Here is a 16,822-nt window from a genome sequence, read left to right as displayed (position 1 = left end):
TAGATAAATTAAAAAATTTTATACATAAAAATATTTACTTTGATATAATTTCTAAATACTTTTTATACAAGATTTATACATTATGTAAGTGTGTAATTTTATCGTGTGTATAAGTACTGTTGCAGAAAAAAAGAGCTATGAGAGTGTATATTTTTATAAAGTCCCTAATATTTATTCGCGCTGGGCATTTACACTAAATTAATGTAACTTAAAATAATTAAGTAATACTTTGGATTAATCATGGATATTCATACACATGATATGTATTTATAAATTTGATATTCACATCAATATAAATATATTTTTATCATAGTTGAATGATTTTTGGAATAATGAACTCATTTATTTCCAAAAAATATTAGTATTTTGAATATTAAATAAATAAATAAAAAAGCTCTCCACATTTGTGGTTCTTTTGTTTTTTATTTTTATTTTTCAAATAATTTAGAGATTTGCCAAGTTAGTCTAATTCATGTTGTTTATATGGTAAACTAAACTGTTTAGTTTTTAATTTTTAACTTATATATGGTGATAATTTAAAGAAAATTTTAAATCGTGAATATATTTAATAATATAAAGAAATCTTAACAGTGTAATTTTTTTTTGATTTTCTATTCGATGTTTGTAGTCTACATTAAAGCTTCGACTAAATTCAAATCGCGCACTGCAGGACCTATTGGAGGGTGACGTTCGTTAATATATTTTAACTTGGCATAGCATGTTATTATGTTTTTATTCTCCAAATTAAATTTACAAGATAATCATCTGTCCACGTACTAACATCAGTTTGTCCTTTTGTAGAGGCAAGAGTCCCTTCACCATTTTAATTCTTTTATATTCTCATTGGCCACTCCCTTTTACTCATTATTTTAAAAAAGACAATTAATATATTTATTCCATCTGTTAAAATAATTATATTTATTAGTTAAATGTATAATTTTTTTTTGTATGTATATCTTATTTGTATTAATGAGCTCCTCAACATTCTCGCTCCTAATATATAGTAAATCAGGTGTTTATAAATTTCAAGAGCAACCTCAAATAAAATTATAATAAATAAATTTACAACAAATATTCAATAATATTTTAATCATCTCTATCTTAATTTATATAGAAACTGATTTTCGAACATTAAATATTTTCAATTTTTAATGTAATTTAGATATATTAAAATAAATTTATATTATTATAAATGACAATAACAAAAAGTTAAAATATTTAAAATAATAAAAAAATGACACCTAAATTAGAACGGAGAAAACAATATATCGAACAATACATTCGGCCCCGCCCACCTTGTATAATTATTTGGACCTAATTATTTTAATGTGGCCCTCCTATTGCTGCATCTAGTAAGGTACAAATAGTAAAATAGTCATACTTCCACCTTTTAAATATAATTATTTAATTTTAATTAATATGAAATTTAAGAAAGTGAAGAAAATTAATGAGTGATTTTAAATTAAAAATATAATAGAATATTATATAATTTTATGGTTTTAAATATGTCAGGTAAAAAGTTGAAATTAAAAAAATTATCAAAAAGAAAAAATGATATACCTTTTTAACCGACTAAACCAAAAAGTACTCTCTGTATTTCAATTTATTTGACCTACTTTCTTTTCGTAGTCTATTTAATTTTTTTTTTTTTTGTGTTTTTCAACAACTCTTTAATATCAACTTTTTATGTGACATATTTAGGATTACAAGATTAAAAGATATTTTAGTACAATTGTAATATTTTTATATTAAGATCATAAAATTCAAAAGTTCTCTTTATTTTTTTAAATTGTATTAAGTTCCAAATAAAAAATAGATCAAACGAATTGAAACAGATGTGTATATATTTTATGTAATGCATATTCAACTTGAGCCACCCATGACCCATAGTCAATCATATCTAAACTTTATAATATAATAATAAAGCATGTATATAAAGTTTTTGCTCCTTTGTTTGTGTGTGTAACTTGGAGAGAGAGAGATGGGTGAACAAACTTTGCATCTTCCATTATTTGAGACAAAGGAAGCTAAAGGAAAAACTATATACAAGTTATTTGCTTCAACAATATTTGTGGGTATTTGTTTAATATGGTTATACAGATTAATTAATATGCCAAGTAAAGGTGAATCTGGTAGATTGGCATGGATATGTATGTTCTTAGCTGAGCTTTGCTTTGGTTTCTACTGGATTATCACTCAGTCTGTTCGTTGGAATGTTATATATACTTATCCTTATAAGAACAGACTTTCACTCAGGTTTGACTTCTCTTCGTTGAAACTTATTAAGATTTCAACAAATATTACCATATTTTGAATTCAAAATTTTAGAAGTCTAATGAATTTAATTAATAATTATAGAGTTTGATGAATTCAATCGATTTTAAATTTCGAATATGTTTTTATAAGACTTAGATATATATACTTGGTGCTCTGTAATTGGCCTTTTACCTTTTAACTTCCCAAAGCTATTATTTGTTGAAGTAGTAAGATCTCCATTTGTTGATTTTCCAACTTCTGAGTTAAATATTTTTTAGTTCGTCTTCGAAGGTATCTATCACAACTTACTCCCACCGGCCCGTTCTATTTTATATAAGTTGGTTAGGCACGTAGTTTGAGAAAGAAATATTTTTTTTGAAATTTGTGGTCTAAAATAAGTGATAGATATTTGTGTGACTATAAAATCATTTCAGTAAAAGTAAAATGAGTATTTTAAAATTAGTGTTGTTTAAAATAAGTGATAGATATTTGTGTGACTATAAATCATTTCATTAAGAATAAAATGAGTATTTTAAAATTAGTTTTTTTACTTAATGTAAAAATGTGTTATTCTTTTTTATACTGAATAAAAAGAGAAGTAAGTCATATAAATTGAGATATGGGGAGTATTTGATTTGTCGGGTTGAAACTTTGTAGTAAATATTTTCTCTATCCGAATTGAAGTGTCTTACTTTCCTTTTAAGTTTGTATAAAAAAAATATCTCTTTCTATATTATTACGTTTTCCAATTCTAAGATTCTACATGACAAATTTAAAATCATGAGATTTAAAAGGCAGTACATATTTTTAATTAAGACTACAAAATTTCTTTTTATTTTTTAAAATCCATGCACAGTCAAATTAAAACACTTATACTGAAACGAGAGAGTACTAAGGGGTTGTTCGATAGCTTGTTGGGAAAAATATTATACATGTTAGATGTTGCATATATAAGTAATATAATTTTGATAATTGGTTAGGAGTTAGGACTATGTATAAAATTAATAATAGGGCGTTTTGTTTGAAATTTTGTAGATGATAGAAGATGGAATAGCAAAACCATTCATAACTTTGATTCATGTATTACTAATACCTGCATAACTATACCGACTCCTGACTTTGACTAGTTGTTTGCAGATACGAGGAGAATTTGCCAGACGTAGACATATTCGTTTGTACAGCAGATCCAATAATGGAGCCTCCAACAATGGTGATCAACACAATATTATCAGCCATGTCATATAACTATCCTACTCAAAAGTTGAGTGTTTACCTTTCTGATGATGGGGGTTCACAATATACATTTTATGCTCTTCTTGAAGCCTCTCAATTCTCTAAATATTGGATACCTTTCTGCAAGAGATTCAATGTGGAGCCTAGGTCCCCTGCTGCCTATTTTCAACATGATGCCTCCAATTTAAATGACAAAGTTTTTGCACAAGAATGGTTCAATATCAAGGTGAGAACTTGAGATTAAGAAGAGGTAACAAATAAGTCATGACTCAATCAGTGGCGGAGCCAAAATAATTTGACTAGGGGTTCAAAATAGTAAACACATGAACTAGTCGAAGGAAGTTTAATACTTTAGAGTTTTGACACGACAATTTGATGAGTCATTTCGAGTTCAAATTAACAAATGAGTCATATCTTAGTTCATCTAAACTGATGTGTAACTTTCTTCAGAAATTATATGAAGATATGAAAAGCAGGATTGAAGCCTCCATAGAAAATGGTAGCATTCCCAATGAAATTAAGGCTCAGCACAAAGGGTTCTCAGAATGGAACACTAAAGTTACAAAACAAGATCACCACTCAATTGTTCAGGTACATTATATATGCTATTGTTACTACAACAGTTATTAATTAACGTCGAAAATGAACAGAAAACAAAAAAGAGAGATGTAATTTGTATCTTTTCAGATTTTAATAGATGGAAGAGATCATAACATGGTCGACATGGATGGAAATCGACTGCCAACGCTTGTCTATATGTCACGAGAGAAAAAACCAAATTGGCCACATAACTTCAAGGCTGGATCAATGAACTCATTGGTAAATTAAGCTATGAAACTTATTATTAGTAATTTCTTATCTCGATCTTTTTAACAGTATAAATTTGTTTATGTGTGTAGATACGAGTTTCGTCACAAATAAGTAATGCACCTATCATTCTTAACTTGGATTGTGACATGTACTCGAACGATCCAGATGCAATAAGAGAATCATTGTGCTTCTTCATGGATGAAAAGCAAGGGTACAAGGTAGCCTATGTTCAGTATCCTCAACGTTACAATAATGCAACCAAAAATGATATTTATGGAAATGTAGCTCGAGTTACTCATGAGGTAAGTTGTAGAAATGATTCTTTGACAGCCCTCTTTTAACAATTTTTTTGTATATATAAGACAATTTATAAACTTCGAATCTCAACATGTAGATTGAACTTGCTGGTATGGGAGGTTATGGAGCAGCTTTGTACTGTGGCACAGGGTGTTTACACAGAAGGGAAAGTCTTTGTGGTCGAATATTCTCTGAGGATCAAACTTTTGAATGGAATAACAAGCTGCAAGAAAAATCCACCTATAAAACTGTGGAAGAATTAGAGGAAGCATCAAAAGTTGTTGCAAATTGTAGCTATGAAGAGGGGACTCAATGGGGAAAACAGGTACTAATTCCTAGATACCGTCAAAGGGTGTAGTGGGATGTTAAAACATTCATCCTGTTTTGATAGATGTTTTGAGTTCGAGCTCTGAGAACATATGTTTGATTTTTTTGTCCAGATGGGGCTGTTGTATGGATTTCCTGTGGAAGATATAATCACAGGATTAACAATCCAATGCAGAGGATGGAAATCAATATACTATAAGCCAAGTAAACCTGCTTTTTTAGGTGTTGCTCCAACAATCTTAGATGTTGCTCTTGTTCAACATAAGAGATGGTCAGAAGGCATGTTTCAGATTTTCATATCCAAATATTGTCCCTTCATATATGGCCATGGCAAAATCAAATTGGGTGCCCAAATGGGATATTGCATTTACCTTCTTTGGGCCCCTCTATCTGTTCCCACACTAACTTATGTGTTGGTTACTTCTCTTTCTCTGCTTCATGGCATCTCCTTATTTCCAGAGGTAATCAACTTACGTAACCATCTTATCTAAAAGCTTAAACTATACCTTTTTTCACAACCATCACCTGTTATTTACTTAATTATGTCTTCATCACTCATTATATTGCAGATGTCAAGTCTATGGTTCTTGCCTTTTGCGTATGTTTTCATCGCCAAGTTTGCATATTCCTTGGCTGAATCCATTAGCTGTGGTGACACACCTAAGTCATGGTGGAACTTGCAAAGAATGTTGTTGATTCGAAGGACAACTTCATACTTCTTCGCGTTCATAGATGCAGTGATTAAGCAATTAGGCTTCTCTCAGACAGCATTTACCCTCACGACAAAGGTAGTAGATGACAATGTACAGAGGAGATACGAGCAAGAGATGATGGAGTTTGGCAACTCATCTGCTATGTTCACAATCACAGCCACACTTGCATTGCTTAATCTAGTTAGTTTCATTTGGGGAATGAAGAAACTTATAATGGCTGCAACACTACAAGAAGTGGGAAATGTTGTGTCACATGTGATTCTATGTGGATTAATAGTTATAGTGAATGTGCCAGTGTATGAAGCACTCTTTCTCCGGAGTGATAAGGGTAGTTTTCCATCCTCCGTTCTGTTTAGGTCTGTCGTCCTAGTATCAATAGCATGTATGCTACCTATCTTTTAGATTGTAATAGGACATGACACTTGGGTTAATTTTAGTAGATTTAGAGACGTAGAAGAATAGATGAAGGTTGTTGATGAACCCTAAGAAGAATATCTGTTTAGGTCTGTCGTCCTAATGATGTTGTTATCTTGTGTACTGGATAATAGGACCCCTTGATCATTATGTATCCAACAATTCTCAAAGTTTCCTCCTTTTTTGGTTGTTGAAGAAACTGACTCATGGTTTAAGCACCAAATGAGATATCATAGTAAGATAAGAGGAGCTTTCGTATCAATCTTTGATAAGCATCTTGATGATCACTTTTTGTAGTAAAGTTTCTCAATACTTTGTTCTCCCCCTAAATCTTAAATTCCAGGTCTGCAGTTTCCTCCATGATAAGATCTCCATCATGTTGGTAAAAAGATTGTTCAGGAGCACTGCCTTGATATTCCAACTTCTCTGGTACATGATTTGTGTCAGTATGGAACTCTAGTTTGAAATTTGAATGGACTGTTGACAAAAAAACCATATCAGATATAACCTTTTTGAGTTTCAGCATATATAATTACACAAACAACAGACCTAGCTAGGCTTCAATTTGTCAGTTTCATGCACCTTTTTGGCAAAGCAAACACTCTTAAATGATGTAGAGAAGGGTTTCTGTTAATCACTTGGTAATCTATTGATTATATATACACTGCAGTTTGTGATAGAAAAAAAATAACTGGAGAACAGAAAATATAGAGTAAAACAGAGACAATAACTTGGCTTCTCAACTGACTTACACTGCTGCAGGAGTCTTTTTATAATGCAAAAATACAGCAACGGCTGAAGCCAAAAGAAAATACTTCACCAAAAAATTCTCCTAAAAACTAGATAACAGTCCACGTTTTAAAGTACTTCCTAAAGACTAGGACAAACATAACAGTAGGCATCTTATTTACTAACGTTACTTATTAAAAACTAACACCCTCCCTTAAACTGAAAGCTTTCAAGCTTCAGTTTAGAGTCAGCTTCTTGAACTCTTCCATAGTGCCGATACCCATCAACCTCCTGAGATTTTGAAAAAGCAGAAACTTTAGAGGTTTAGTGAAAATATCATCCAGCTGGTCTTCACTTCGGCAATATTTCAACTCTATCGTTCCTTCATCGTTGAGATCTCGCAGGAAATAATACTTCACATCAATGTGTTTGCTTCTTCCATGTAACACTGGATTTTTAGATAGCTTGATAGCAGAGTTGTTATCACAGAAAATTGTAGTTGCTCTTTCTTGTTTAAACTGCAGCTCTTCAAGAATTCTTCTCAACCAAACAGCTTGACAAGCACAAGCTGTAGCAGCAATAAATTCAGCCTCAGTACTTGATAAAACGACAATCTTTTACTTTCTGGAAGACCATGAAATAGCCCCTGTGCCCAGCATAAAAACATAACCTGATGTGCTCTTCCTGTCGTCCTGATCTCCTGCATAGTCACTATCAGCAAAATCAAGCAAACTTGATTTCTCACCCTGCTTATAGAACAAACCAAAATCCTTAGTTCCTTGTAAGTAGCGAAGGATTCTCTTGGCAGCTAGCAGGTGAATTTCGCCGGGGCTCTCCATATATCTACTTATAAGACTTACAGCATACATGATATCGGGCCTTGTGGCAGTAAGATACATCAAACTACCTACAATTTGCCTAAACAGTGTGCTGTCTACAACATCTCCTCTTCCAACTTTGTTTAGCTTCAGGCCGAACTCAACGGGAGTATTGACTGGATTGCAATTCTTCATCTTGAATCGGTCTAAAATTTCCCGTACATATTTCTTTTGGGAAACAAATATACCATCATCAGATTGCACTACTTCTAAACCAAGAAAATAATGCATCTTACCTAGATCAGACATCTCAAATTCATCCATCATGGACTTTTTAAAATGAGAAAACATGGCATTATCATTCCCGGTAAATATAAGATCATCAACATATAAACACACAATGAGCATTTTTCCTGGTTCTTCAAATTTAACAAAAAGAGAGTGCTCATATGGACATTTCAGGAAACTAACCTTTTGAAAGTAAGTCTCGATGCGACTACACCAAGCTCGCGGAGCTTGTTTTAGTCCGTAAAGAGCCTTTTTCAACTTGTATACCTTATGCTCAGATCCAATTTTAATATAACCAGAAGGTTGCTCGATAAATACCTCTTCCTCCAGGTATCCATGTAGGAAAGCCGATTTAACATCCAACTGAAAGATAGGCCACAAATTTTGTGCCGCCAATGCAATTACCATTCTGATGGTGTCATGCCTTGCAACTGGTGCAAAAACTTCTGTGTAGTCCACTCCATGCTCTTGCTTGTATCCCTTAGCCACCAATCGCGCCTTATACTTGTCAATTTCACCATTTTCCTTGAGTTTCGTCTTATAGACCCACTTGACACCTATGATTTTGTGCCCCTTGGGAAGATCTGATAACTCCCAAGTGCCATTTCTTTCAATAGAATCAATCTCATCATCCATGGCTTTACGCCATTTCTCCTCTTTGACAGCATTCTCAAAAGTTGTAGGATCGCAGTCTGCAAACAATGCAAAATGGGAAGCATCTTCATTAACATCAATCCCTGTTACTTTAAAATCCATCATCCACGCGGGCCTTCTGCGAGCACGACGAAGAGGCTGATCAGCTGTATCAGTCTCTTCCAAAATTGATGCTGAACTTTCAGCAGCTGCACGAGGAGAAGTTTCAGAAATATCGGGTACAACTGATGGTGAAGTTTCAGCAACTTCTTGAGTAGAAGTTTCAAAAATTTCGGGTACCGCAACTACTTCTTCGACTTCATTATTAATTAGGATTGGAGTAGACTGCTGCATATTCCAATCCCAAGTTCTTTCTTCATCAAAAACGACATCTCTGCTGGTCACAGCCTTTTTTGTCAATGGATTGAACAACTTGTACGCCTTGGATGCCTCGCTAACTCCAAGAAAAACACATTTCTCTCCTCTATTATCAAGTTTCTTCCTTTTTGCTTCTGGAACATGTGCATAAGCAATGGAACCAAAAACTTTGAAGTGGTCTACTGCCGGTTTCCTCCCGCTCCAAGCTTCCTTAGGTGTCATATCTCGAAGAGCAAAAGTGGGACTTCTGTTCAAGATGTGAATGCTCCAATTCACTGCTTCTGGCCAAAATTCCTTTGGAACTCTTCCTCGAGCCAGCAAGGTACGAACCATATTGAGAATGGTTCTATTCTTCCTTTCCGCCACACCGTTTTGCTGCGGTGTATATGCTGTTGTGAGCTGTTTTCGAATGCTGCGAGTCTCACAAAATTCATCAAATACCTTAGAGCAATATTCTCCTCCGCAATCTGTCCGAAGGTTCTTAATGGACTTTCCAGTTTCATTCTCCACACGAGCTTTGAAGCTTTTAAATACATTAAAAGCCTCTAACTTTTCTTGCAGAATATACACCCAAGTCTTCCTGGAATAATCATCAATAAAGGTAATAAAATACCTTTTACCACCATTCGAAATTGGGTTGATTGGGCCACAAATATCTGAATGCAGCAGCTCCAAAACACTACTCGCTCTCCACGACTTCCCTTTTGGAAATTGAGAACGATGTTGTTTGCCAACAACACATTCTTCACAAACTTGAGAAGGAGTGATGATTTCTGGAAGACCTATCACCATCTTTTTCTGTTGGAGAGTTCTTAATCCACCAAAACCCAAGTGACCATATCTAAAATGCCACAACCATGAAGGATTTCTCACTTCTGCCATATAGAAAGATTGAACATTTTCAATCTTCAAAGGAAACAACCTGTTTTGACTTATTTTTACAAAAGCAATAACTCCTTTGGAGGGATCAGAAATTTCACATGCATCATTTCTTAAGGTGATTACATACCCTTTTTTTAACAGTTGACCGGCACTTAACAAATTGCTTTTCAAAGCTGGAACATAGAACACATTGGATATGATTTCCACACACCCATTTTTGGTTCTAAAATTGATATTACCCTTTCCCATCACATTCACAGTTGAAAAAGATCACCAAAACTAACTGTCGACCGAAAATTTTCATTTAAAACAGTAAAAGAAGACTTACTTCCAGTCATGTGGTTACTGCAGCCAGTATCTACATACCAAATAAGTTGTTTCTCGGACTCGTTTCCAGCATGAACCGCCATTAACAAGGTTTCTCCTTCCTTATTCTCAGCAAAAATTGACTTTTCTTCTTTCTCATTAGGCAGCCTTGTACGACATTCAGAACGATAATGACCAAATTTATGGCAACGATAACATTCTACCTTGGATTTGTCAAAATCTCTCCCTCCGCCTTTGTCGCAGTCATTATTGGCTCTGAAATTTCGATTGCTATCTTTGCTACCTTCATCTCTATATCCTCGATCTTCTTTTCCTCTTCCTCTACCTCTACCCCTTCCCCTAAAATTTGAGAAACGAGTATTAGTAGAAGCCTTCAAAGCCTGCTCTTCGGAAGATGAATTGCAGTTCATCTTTTGCTCATGTACCAACAAGGAACTTGGCAATTCGTCAAGCGATAACTCATCTATATCTTTTGACTCCTCAATGAAGCAAACGACATAGTCATACTTCGGTGTCAGGGAGCGCAATATATTTTCCACGATTGTGACATCGGTCATCTTTTCACCATGAAATCGCATTTTGTTGCTTATCTCCATTGTTTTAGCACAATAACTCATTACAGACTCTCCTTCCTTCATCTGCAAAGTTTCGAAATCCCTTCTCAAGGCTTGAAGCTGTGCGCGCTTCACTCTAGTAGTGCCTTGATATTTTTTCTTCATCGAATCCCAAATATCCTTAGAAGTTTCTTTGCAAAGAATAGTCTCTAGGATGGGACGATCGATAGCCTGAAAGAGATAATTCTTTGCCTTCAAATCTTTCAACTTTCTTGCTTCGAACTCTACCTTTTGAGCATTCGTTAAGGTTTCACCTTCCGCCGGAGCTCCGATTCCGTCCTCGATAATTGGCCAATACTCCTTTGACCGCAAGAAATTCTCCATTAGCATACTCCAATGGTCATAGTGACCATCGAAACGGGGAATAGCTGCTTGAACGTAATTGTTCTCCAAAGCCATAAGCTAGCGAAATTGCTCTCTGTTTTTTTTTTGTTGTTGTTGGATCTATTGGCTCGAATACCATTGATAGAAAAAAAAAACTGGAGAACAGAAAATATAGAGTAAAATAGAGACAATAACTTGGCTTCTCAACTAACTTACACTGCTGCAGGAGTCTTTTTATAATGCAAAAATACAGCAACGGCTGAAGCCAAAAGAAAATACTTCACCAAAAAATTCTCCTAAAAACTAGATAACAGTCCACGTTTTAAAGTACTTCCTAAAGACTAGGACAAACATAACAGTAGGCATCTTATTTACTAACGTTACTTATTAAAAACTAGCAGTTTGAACACACAGACCCCAAAATGAATTTTATATGTGTTGGAAATCTTATGGAAAATACTTTTGACCATAAGAAAATGGCATAATACATATATTGGACCCTAAACTTGGCTTCAAATTTTAACTTTGACCTCCAACTTTCATAGTGCACAAATAGGCACTTTAACTTGTATAAAATAGAACAAATAGACACACATGTCCTACATGGCATCCTACATGTCATTTTTTGTCCTACGAGGTGTCCTACGTGTATTGTGCCATGTAGGACTCGTGTGTTTACTTGTTCTACTTTATACAAGTTAAAGTGCCTATTTGTGCACTATGAAAGTTGGAGGTCAAAGTTAAAATTTGAAGCCAAGTTTAGGGTCCAATATATGTATTATGCCTAAGAAAATTGACCTCCTCTCATTATTGAAATGGATTAATAAAAGAAAGGAAGAATAGTCAATTAGAAATATATTGGAATAATTAACATATTCAATATTCATTAACAAGATATTAAGGAATAAATCTAGACAATATTATGAATACTTCTTTTTGAGATACTAGAATCATTTTTTCAACAATGTGTGAATTAATGTGATCAAATGAGTGATACACTCCGAAAAATCAGATTTTGGTTGTATTGTCTAAATAGAAAATGGTACAAAGTTGACATCATTAAGTACAATAGAATTCAAACAAGATAATTAATAAATACCTTTAACTATCCTAATGCTAGGCAATTAGTCCAATTTTAAATAACAACATGTATTACAAGTAATAACTGTGTATTAATTATCAAGTAAAATATTTCATACTTCTTACCAAAACTGATGAACCAGAATAAACAAAACTGTTTTTTACCGTATTTATTTGAATTCAAAAAGTCACTCAACTATTAAAATTATTGATTAAAGTCACTCAACTGAAATATATTCGAACTTTGACCGAAATTGCTGTAATAATACCGAACTTTGGAAAGGACCTTTTACCCCTGCATTATTTAATAGTGTATTTTAAAGGTATATATGTGCCCACGTGGACATCATAAATATTGCATCATTATAAATAGTAATGTGTCCACGTGGGCACATATATACCTTTAAAATACACTATTAAATAGTGCAGGGGTAAAAGGTCCTCAATAAAGTTTGGTATCGTAACAACAATTTCGGCCAAAGTTGAAGTATTTTTCAGACCATTTTCCCTTTATTTTAAGAAGAGTTTGGAAAAAATCGGTTAATATTGACTAATTACTCTTTGAAATAGGGTTGTTCAAAATCGAACTGAAATCGATAATTCGAATTAAAAAAAATTATTAATTTATTGATAATGGGTTATTGATTTAAAGGTTTCGATAGCGATTTTGATTTTTTTTATTCAGTTAGCAATTCTTAATGGTTTGATGATTTTTTTCTTAACAGATTAACTCATAACTCGATAGTAAATTAACTAATTATATTTATACCATTTGACATATAAAGTCCTCGACTTAGAGTTCAGTTTCATATTTTTCTTTCGAATGATGATAAATTTTCGCTTATTCTATAATGTGATTAGTATTTACTTTTGATCAAGATATAATTTTTTAACTCACATACATAGTTCATTTGCACTTTGTTTTAAGTGATTTTTAATAATTTTTTTGATGTTAATGCTAACAATTAAACAATAATCAAACAAACACAGTAACAATTAACCAATATTCAAAACGGCTCCTTATAGGGTTTTAGAGTTTCCTTCTCCCTCAGTATGAGCTCCACAGCCATGGATACTCAGCCCCCTTCACCACCACCACCATGTTGGAGCAGCATAGTGAAGCAACAACCGCCGCTACCTCCACAGCCGCAACTTACTACTACTCCGGCCACCGTCACCGCCGCCGCAGCTGCAGCAACGGCGAAGGCAGGTAACGGAGTTTTGGTAGGGAGCTGCAAGTCGACGAAGGGGATAGCGGTGGCGGTGGTGGACACAAACGCTATAATTCAAGGCGGAGATAAGCTGAACCATTCTGCTGATCGGTTTGTTTCGATACCTGAAGTGCTTTCAGAGATTCGTGACCCGAATTCCCGTCGTTCACTCAATTTCCTTCCGTTCACTGTTGATACCATGGAGCCTTCCCCTGATTCTCTTAAGAAAGGTTGGAAACTTTTCCTTTGATAGACAATTGGTGTTGTTTTTGAGAATGGTTGTTTATTCATGCAAGTTTTGATTCATCGAAAGAAACACTACAGGGAAAATATGTGGGATAGTTTTGATTTTGATTTCGGTAATTTTTTATTTATCTTGTTTGTTTGTTGTCAATTTGCCTCTCAATGGGTATGTCTGATCCCAATTATAGAGTTAATAGTCTAACTTTATCGAAAAAATTGTAGAGTTAGTCAATAGTGTTTATAGTCTAGTTAGAGATTTGTTCGTCAATATAGAAAAAATCTTGTATATTTGTTGAATATGATGTGTTACCTCGCTTTGCAGTTATCAGCTTTGCAAGGGCTACTGGTGATTTGCACACACTTTCTGATGTGGATCTCAAGCTCATTGCTTTAACTCACACATTGGAGGCTCAATTTCATGGAACTCAACATCTCCGAGATTGCCCTCCACCTATTCACATGGTTAATGTGAAAAGGTTGCCAGAGAAGGACTTGCCTGGATGGGGCGCTAACGTCCCTAATCTGAGAGAATGGGAAGCAATAGAACATGCACTTGATAATGGAGCAAACACCAACTCTAGAATTCTTCCCTTGAAAGATTTGAGTTTGAATGTTATCCCTCTTGATCAACAAAGTGGGAGAGATGGTTCTGTCGTGAATGGTGGTGATTCTCAGAATGATGGCTTCAGTAAACCTCAAAAGTACTCGCCACAGAAAAAAGAGGTGAAGATTGAAGGTAAGAAGATGGTTGCTGACGGAATTGATGCATCACAGGGACAATATGATGATCATGGTGATGATTGGCTACCCGCTGTGAGCAGAAGTACTCATAGGAGATTTCTCAGACGAAAAGCTAGACGTGAAATGTCTGAGAGATCATCTAAAATGGATGATTTGCAAGAAGCAACTGAAAATACAGTAGATGAAAACCTCAACAACTGTCAATGCGACAATATCTCTATGCACCATAACCTTGAAGAAAATCCCAATGCGAATGCTGAGGCTGGTAAGGTTTCTGAAGTAAGAGATGGTGAAGAACATTTGTCTACGATTTTGAGTCAGATGCGGCTTGAAGAAAATTCTGCAAAAGCTCTCCAAGAGGATGCAGATGTAATCATTTCCGTTGAGGGGACTGAATCAAATGATGCTAAGCAAGACAGTAAAGAATTTGAAGAAGATGAAGGGGAGAATTTCGACTGTGCTGATGGAGGAGGGGAAGATGCAGAGATGGCCAGCCAGGTGGATGAGAGCATTGAGACATCGTTTGTGGATGATAACAGTAGTGAACAAAGTTGGATGTTAAAATCCTTGTCCGAGTCAAGTGTGGCCTGTGTGACAGCTGATTATGCAATGCAAAATGTTATTCTTCAAATGGGTTTACGCCTTGTGGCACCTGGAGGAATGCAGATCCGTGAGCTGCACAGGTATGTAAAAGCTGCTGTGATATCCATTGTCTATTGTTCATGTCATAAACTTGCCAGAATTATCATGAATGCTGCAAGCGGACCATTGACATATTCCTAATGATCCAGTCAATACACGGCTGCCTTAGATGCTAGGAATACTCTAATATTTGATTGCATCATTTGCTTATAGTGGCATATCTATTTTCAGGTGGGTACTGAAATGCCATGCCTGCTATAAAGTGACAACAGATGTTACTAGGATTTTCTGTCCCAAATGTGGAAATGGAGGCACTTTACGCAAGGTAGCAGTGACTGTTGGCGAAAATGGTATTGTGATTGCGGCACGCAGACCACGTATATCCTTGCGAGGGACAAAGGTGAGAAATGACATCTCCTTTCCTAAAAATGTCCGAGTTTTACACTTCTATAAATCACAACCCGCAGCCTAATTGAAAACAGTAACTCGTTACAAAATCACTAACTAAAATTTAGAGAGAACTTCCATGGTTATGCTTCTCAGACCACTCAAATTTGATTCTTGAATGCATTCTGTTGTAATTCAATTGGGAAAAACAGAAGCAATGTACAAAAAAAGTGACAAATATGAAGTTATCTAAGTTACACCCTGCACATAACACACGTGGAGGGGACCTCAAATGTGTACAATGCTTAGCAATCCTTTAAGAGCTATGTTACTTGGACTCTTCAGAAACATTGCGGTGCGTGTCGGATCCTCCAAAAGTAGTGTACATTTGGAGGATCCGACACGGGTGCGGCAGCAATTTTGGAGACTCCAAGCAACTTAGTTCAAGAGTCTTATCAGACGCGGTAGCCAATGCTTGGAATCCTCTCCAGTCCAATTTCACCTAAATATCCTAGAATCTGTGTAGCTCGGACACTTTAAAAATGTTGTCAAATCTGTGTGGGATCCTCCAAAAATGTTTAGCTTTTGGAGGGGATCTGGCACACACTCGACAATATTTTTGAACTTATTCCGAGCAATGTTGCTAGAATGTAAAACTTTTTTGCTGATTGCTCCCTTTGCAGTTCTCCCTGCCTTTACCTCAAGGGGGTAGAGATGCTGTTACCAAGAACCCAATATTACGTGAGGACCAGCTTCCGCAGAAGTATCTTTATCCTAAAACAAAGAAGAAGAACAAGGTTGGTTTCAGCAAAAATGTTCCTTTATCTTCTCTTTTTTGTTTTTAAGTGTTATGATGAACATTTTACGTTTAAATTTCCACGTTGCCTCAGAAGTTTTTATTTGTTTTCTGTAGGGTGACGACATATTTACTCCGGACACTATTTTTCTCAACCATACTAGTAAGAAGGCTCCTCTGCAGCCCCCTGTTCGCAAGGCACTAGCTGTTTTCAGCGGGAAGAGGAATCCTAATGACAATCATTATTCTCACGCTAAGCATTAGTTTGAATTTTTTGAAACCACTCTCATGAGTTCACATTTTTGTACAAGCGGTCTGTGTTTTCTATACTAGTCCATTATATTATGGTTGGATGCCCTGAAGATTAATGTGTTACCAAAACTTACATTACAGATTATTTTGGCTTGTTTGTGGATGGTCTCAGTAACATGGGATACAGTTTGATTACAAATGAAATTGAGTTTCTGCAGTCCTTTTTGTTTTCATTCCAAGTCTACTGTCACTGCAAGAAATTTGACTTTGAACGATAGGAATTTAGCCGTTAAAAGTGTAATTATTACGACTAAACTTTTTTTCCATGCTACTTTCAATTTAATATTAGCAAGGGATAAAATGCGGATGTTAAGAACCCAGTCGCTATGATGAAAAAATAGGTGCTGTTATATCCCTCCTAAATCAC

The 16,822-nt window shown here is 35.0% G+C and overlaps 2 protein-coding genes across 2 annotated transcripts; both read left to right on the top strand.

Annotated features, from left to right (window-relative positions):
- Positions 1-1,900: 1,900 nt before the first annotated feature.
- LOC125810002 (cellulose synthase-like protein E6) lies at positions 1,901-6,068 on the top strand. Its single transcript, XM_049489521.1, has 8 exons — positions 1,901-2,256; positions 3,394-3,715; positions 3,940-4,080; positions 4,177-4,308; positions 4,389-4,601; positions 4,694-4,921; positions 5,037-5,384; positions 5,493-6,068. Exons 1-8 carry the CDS (start codon positions 1,982-1,984, stop codon positions 6,036-6,038), a joined length of 2,205 nt encoding a protein of 734 aa, XP_049345478.1. The 5' UTR covers positions 1,901-1,981; the 3' UTR covers positions 6,039-6,068.
- Positions 6,069-13,176: 7,108 nt separating this feature from the next.
- On the top strand, positions 13,177-16,531 carry LOC125810012 (RNA-binding NOB1-like protein). Its single transcript, XM_049489533.1, has 5 exons — positions 13,177-13,564; positions 13,900-15,001; positions 15,192-15,360; positions 16,031-16,144; positions 16,261-16,531. Exons 1-5 carry the CDS (start codon positions 13,177-13,179, stop codon positions 16,405-16,407), a joined length of 1,920 nt encoding a protein of 639 aa, XP_049345490.1. The 3' UTR covers positions 16,408-16,531.
- The last annotated feature ends 291 nt before the right edge of the window (positions 16,532-16,822 follow it).

The sequence above is a fragment of the Solanum verrucosum genome, unplaced genomic scaffold (genome assembly GCF_900185275.1).
Source record: "Solanum verrucosum unplaced genomic scaffold, falcon-dt-bn FXZP01000276.1, whole genome shotgun sequence".
NCBI lineage: Eukaryota > Viridiplantae > Streptophyta > Magnoliopsida > Solanales > Solanaceae > Solanum > Solanum verrucosum.
This window is presented reverse-complemented; position numbering and strand designations above follow the sequence as displayed.

Excerpts from the sequence above, each read along its gene's own strand:
- LOC125810002 (XM_049489521.1), top strand. The coding sequence starts at position 1,982 with ATGGGTGAACAAACTTTGCATCTTCCATTATTTGAGACAAAGGAAGCT. Across the intron at positions 4,309-4,388 it reads CTGGATCAATGAACTCATTG|ATACGAGTTTCGTCACAAAT; the intron begins GTAAATTAAGCT and ends TTATGTGTGTAG. Across the intron at positions 5,385-5,492 it reads GCATCTCCTTATTTCCAGAG|ATGTCAAGTCTATGGTTCTT; the intron begins GTAATCAACTTA and ends ATTATATTGCAG.
- LOC125810012 (XM_049489533.1), top strand. The coding sequence starts at position 13,177 with ATGAGCTCCACAGCCATGGATACTCAGCCCCCTTCACCACCACCACCA. Across the intron at positions 15,002-15,191 it reads CAGATCCGTGAGCTGCACAG|GTGGGTACTGAAATGCCATG; the intron begins GTATGTAAAAGC and ends ATCTATTTTCAG. Across the intron at positions 15,361-16,030 it reads TATCCTTGCGAGGGACAAAG|TTCTCCCTGCCTTTACCTCA; the intron begins GTGAGAAATGAC and ends CTCCCTTTGCAG.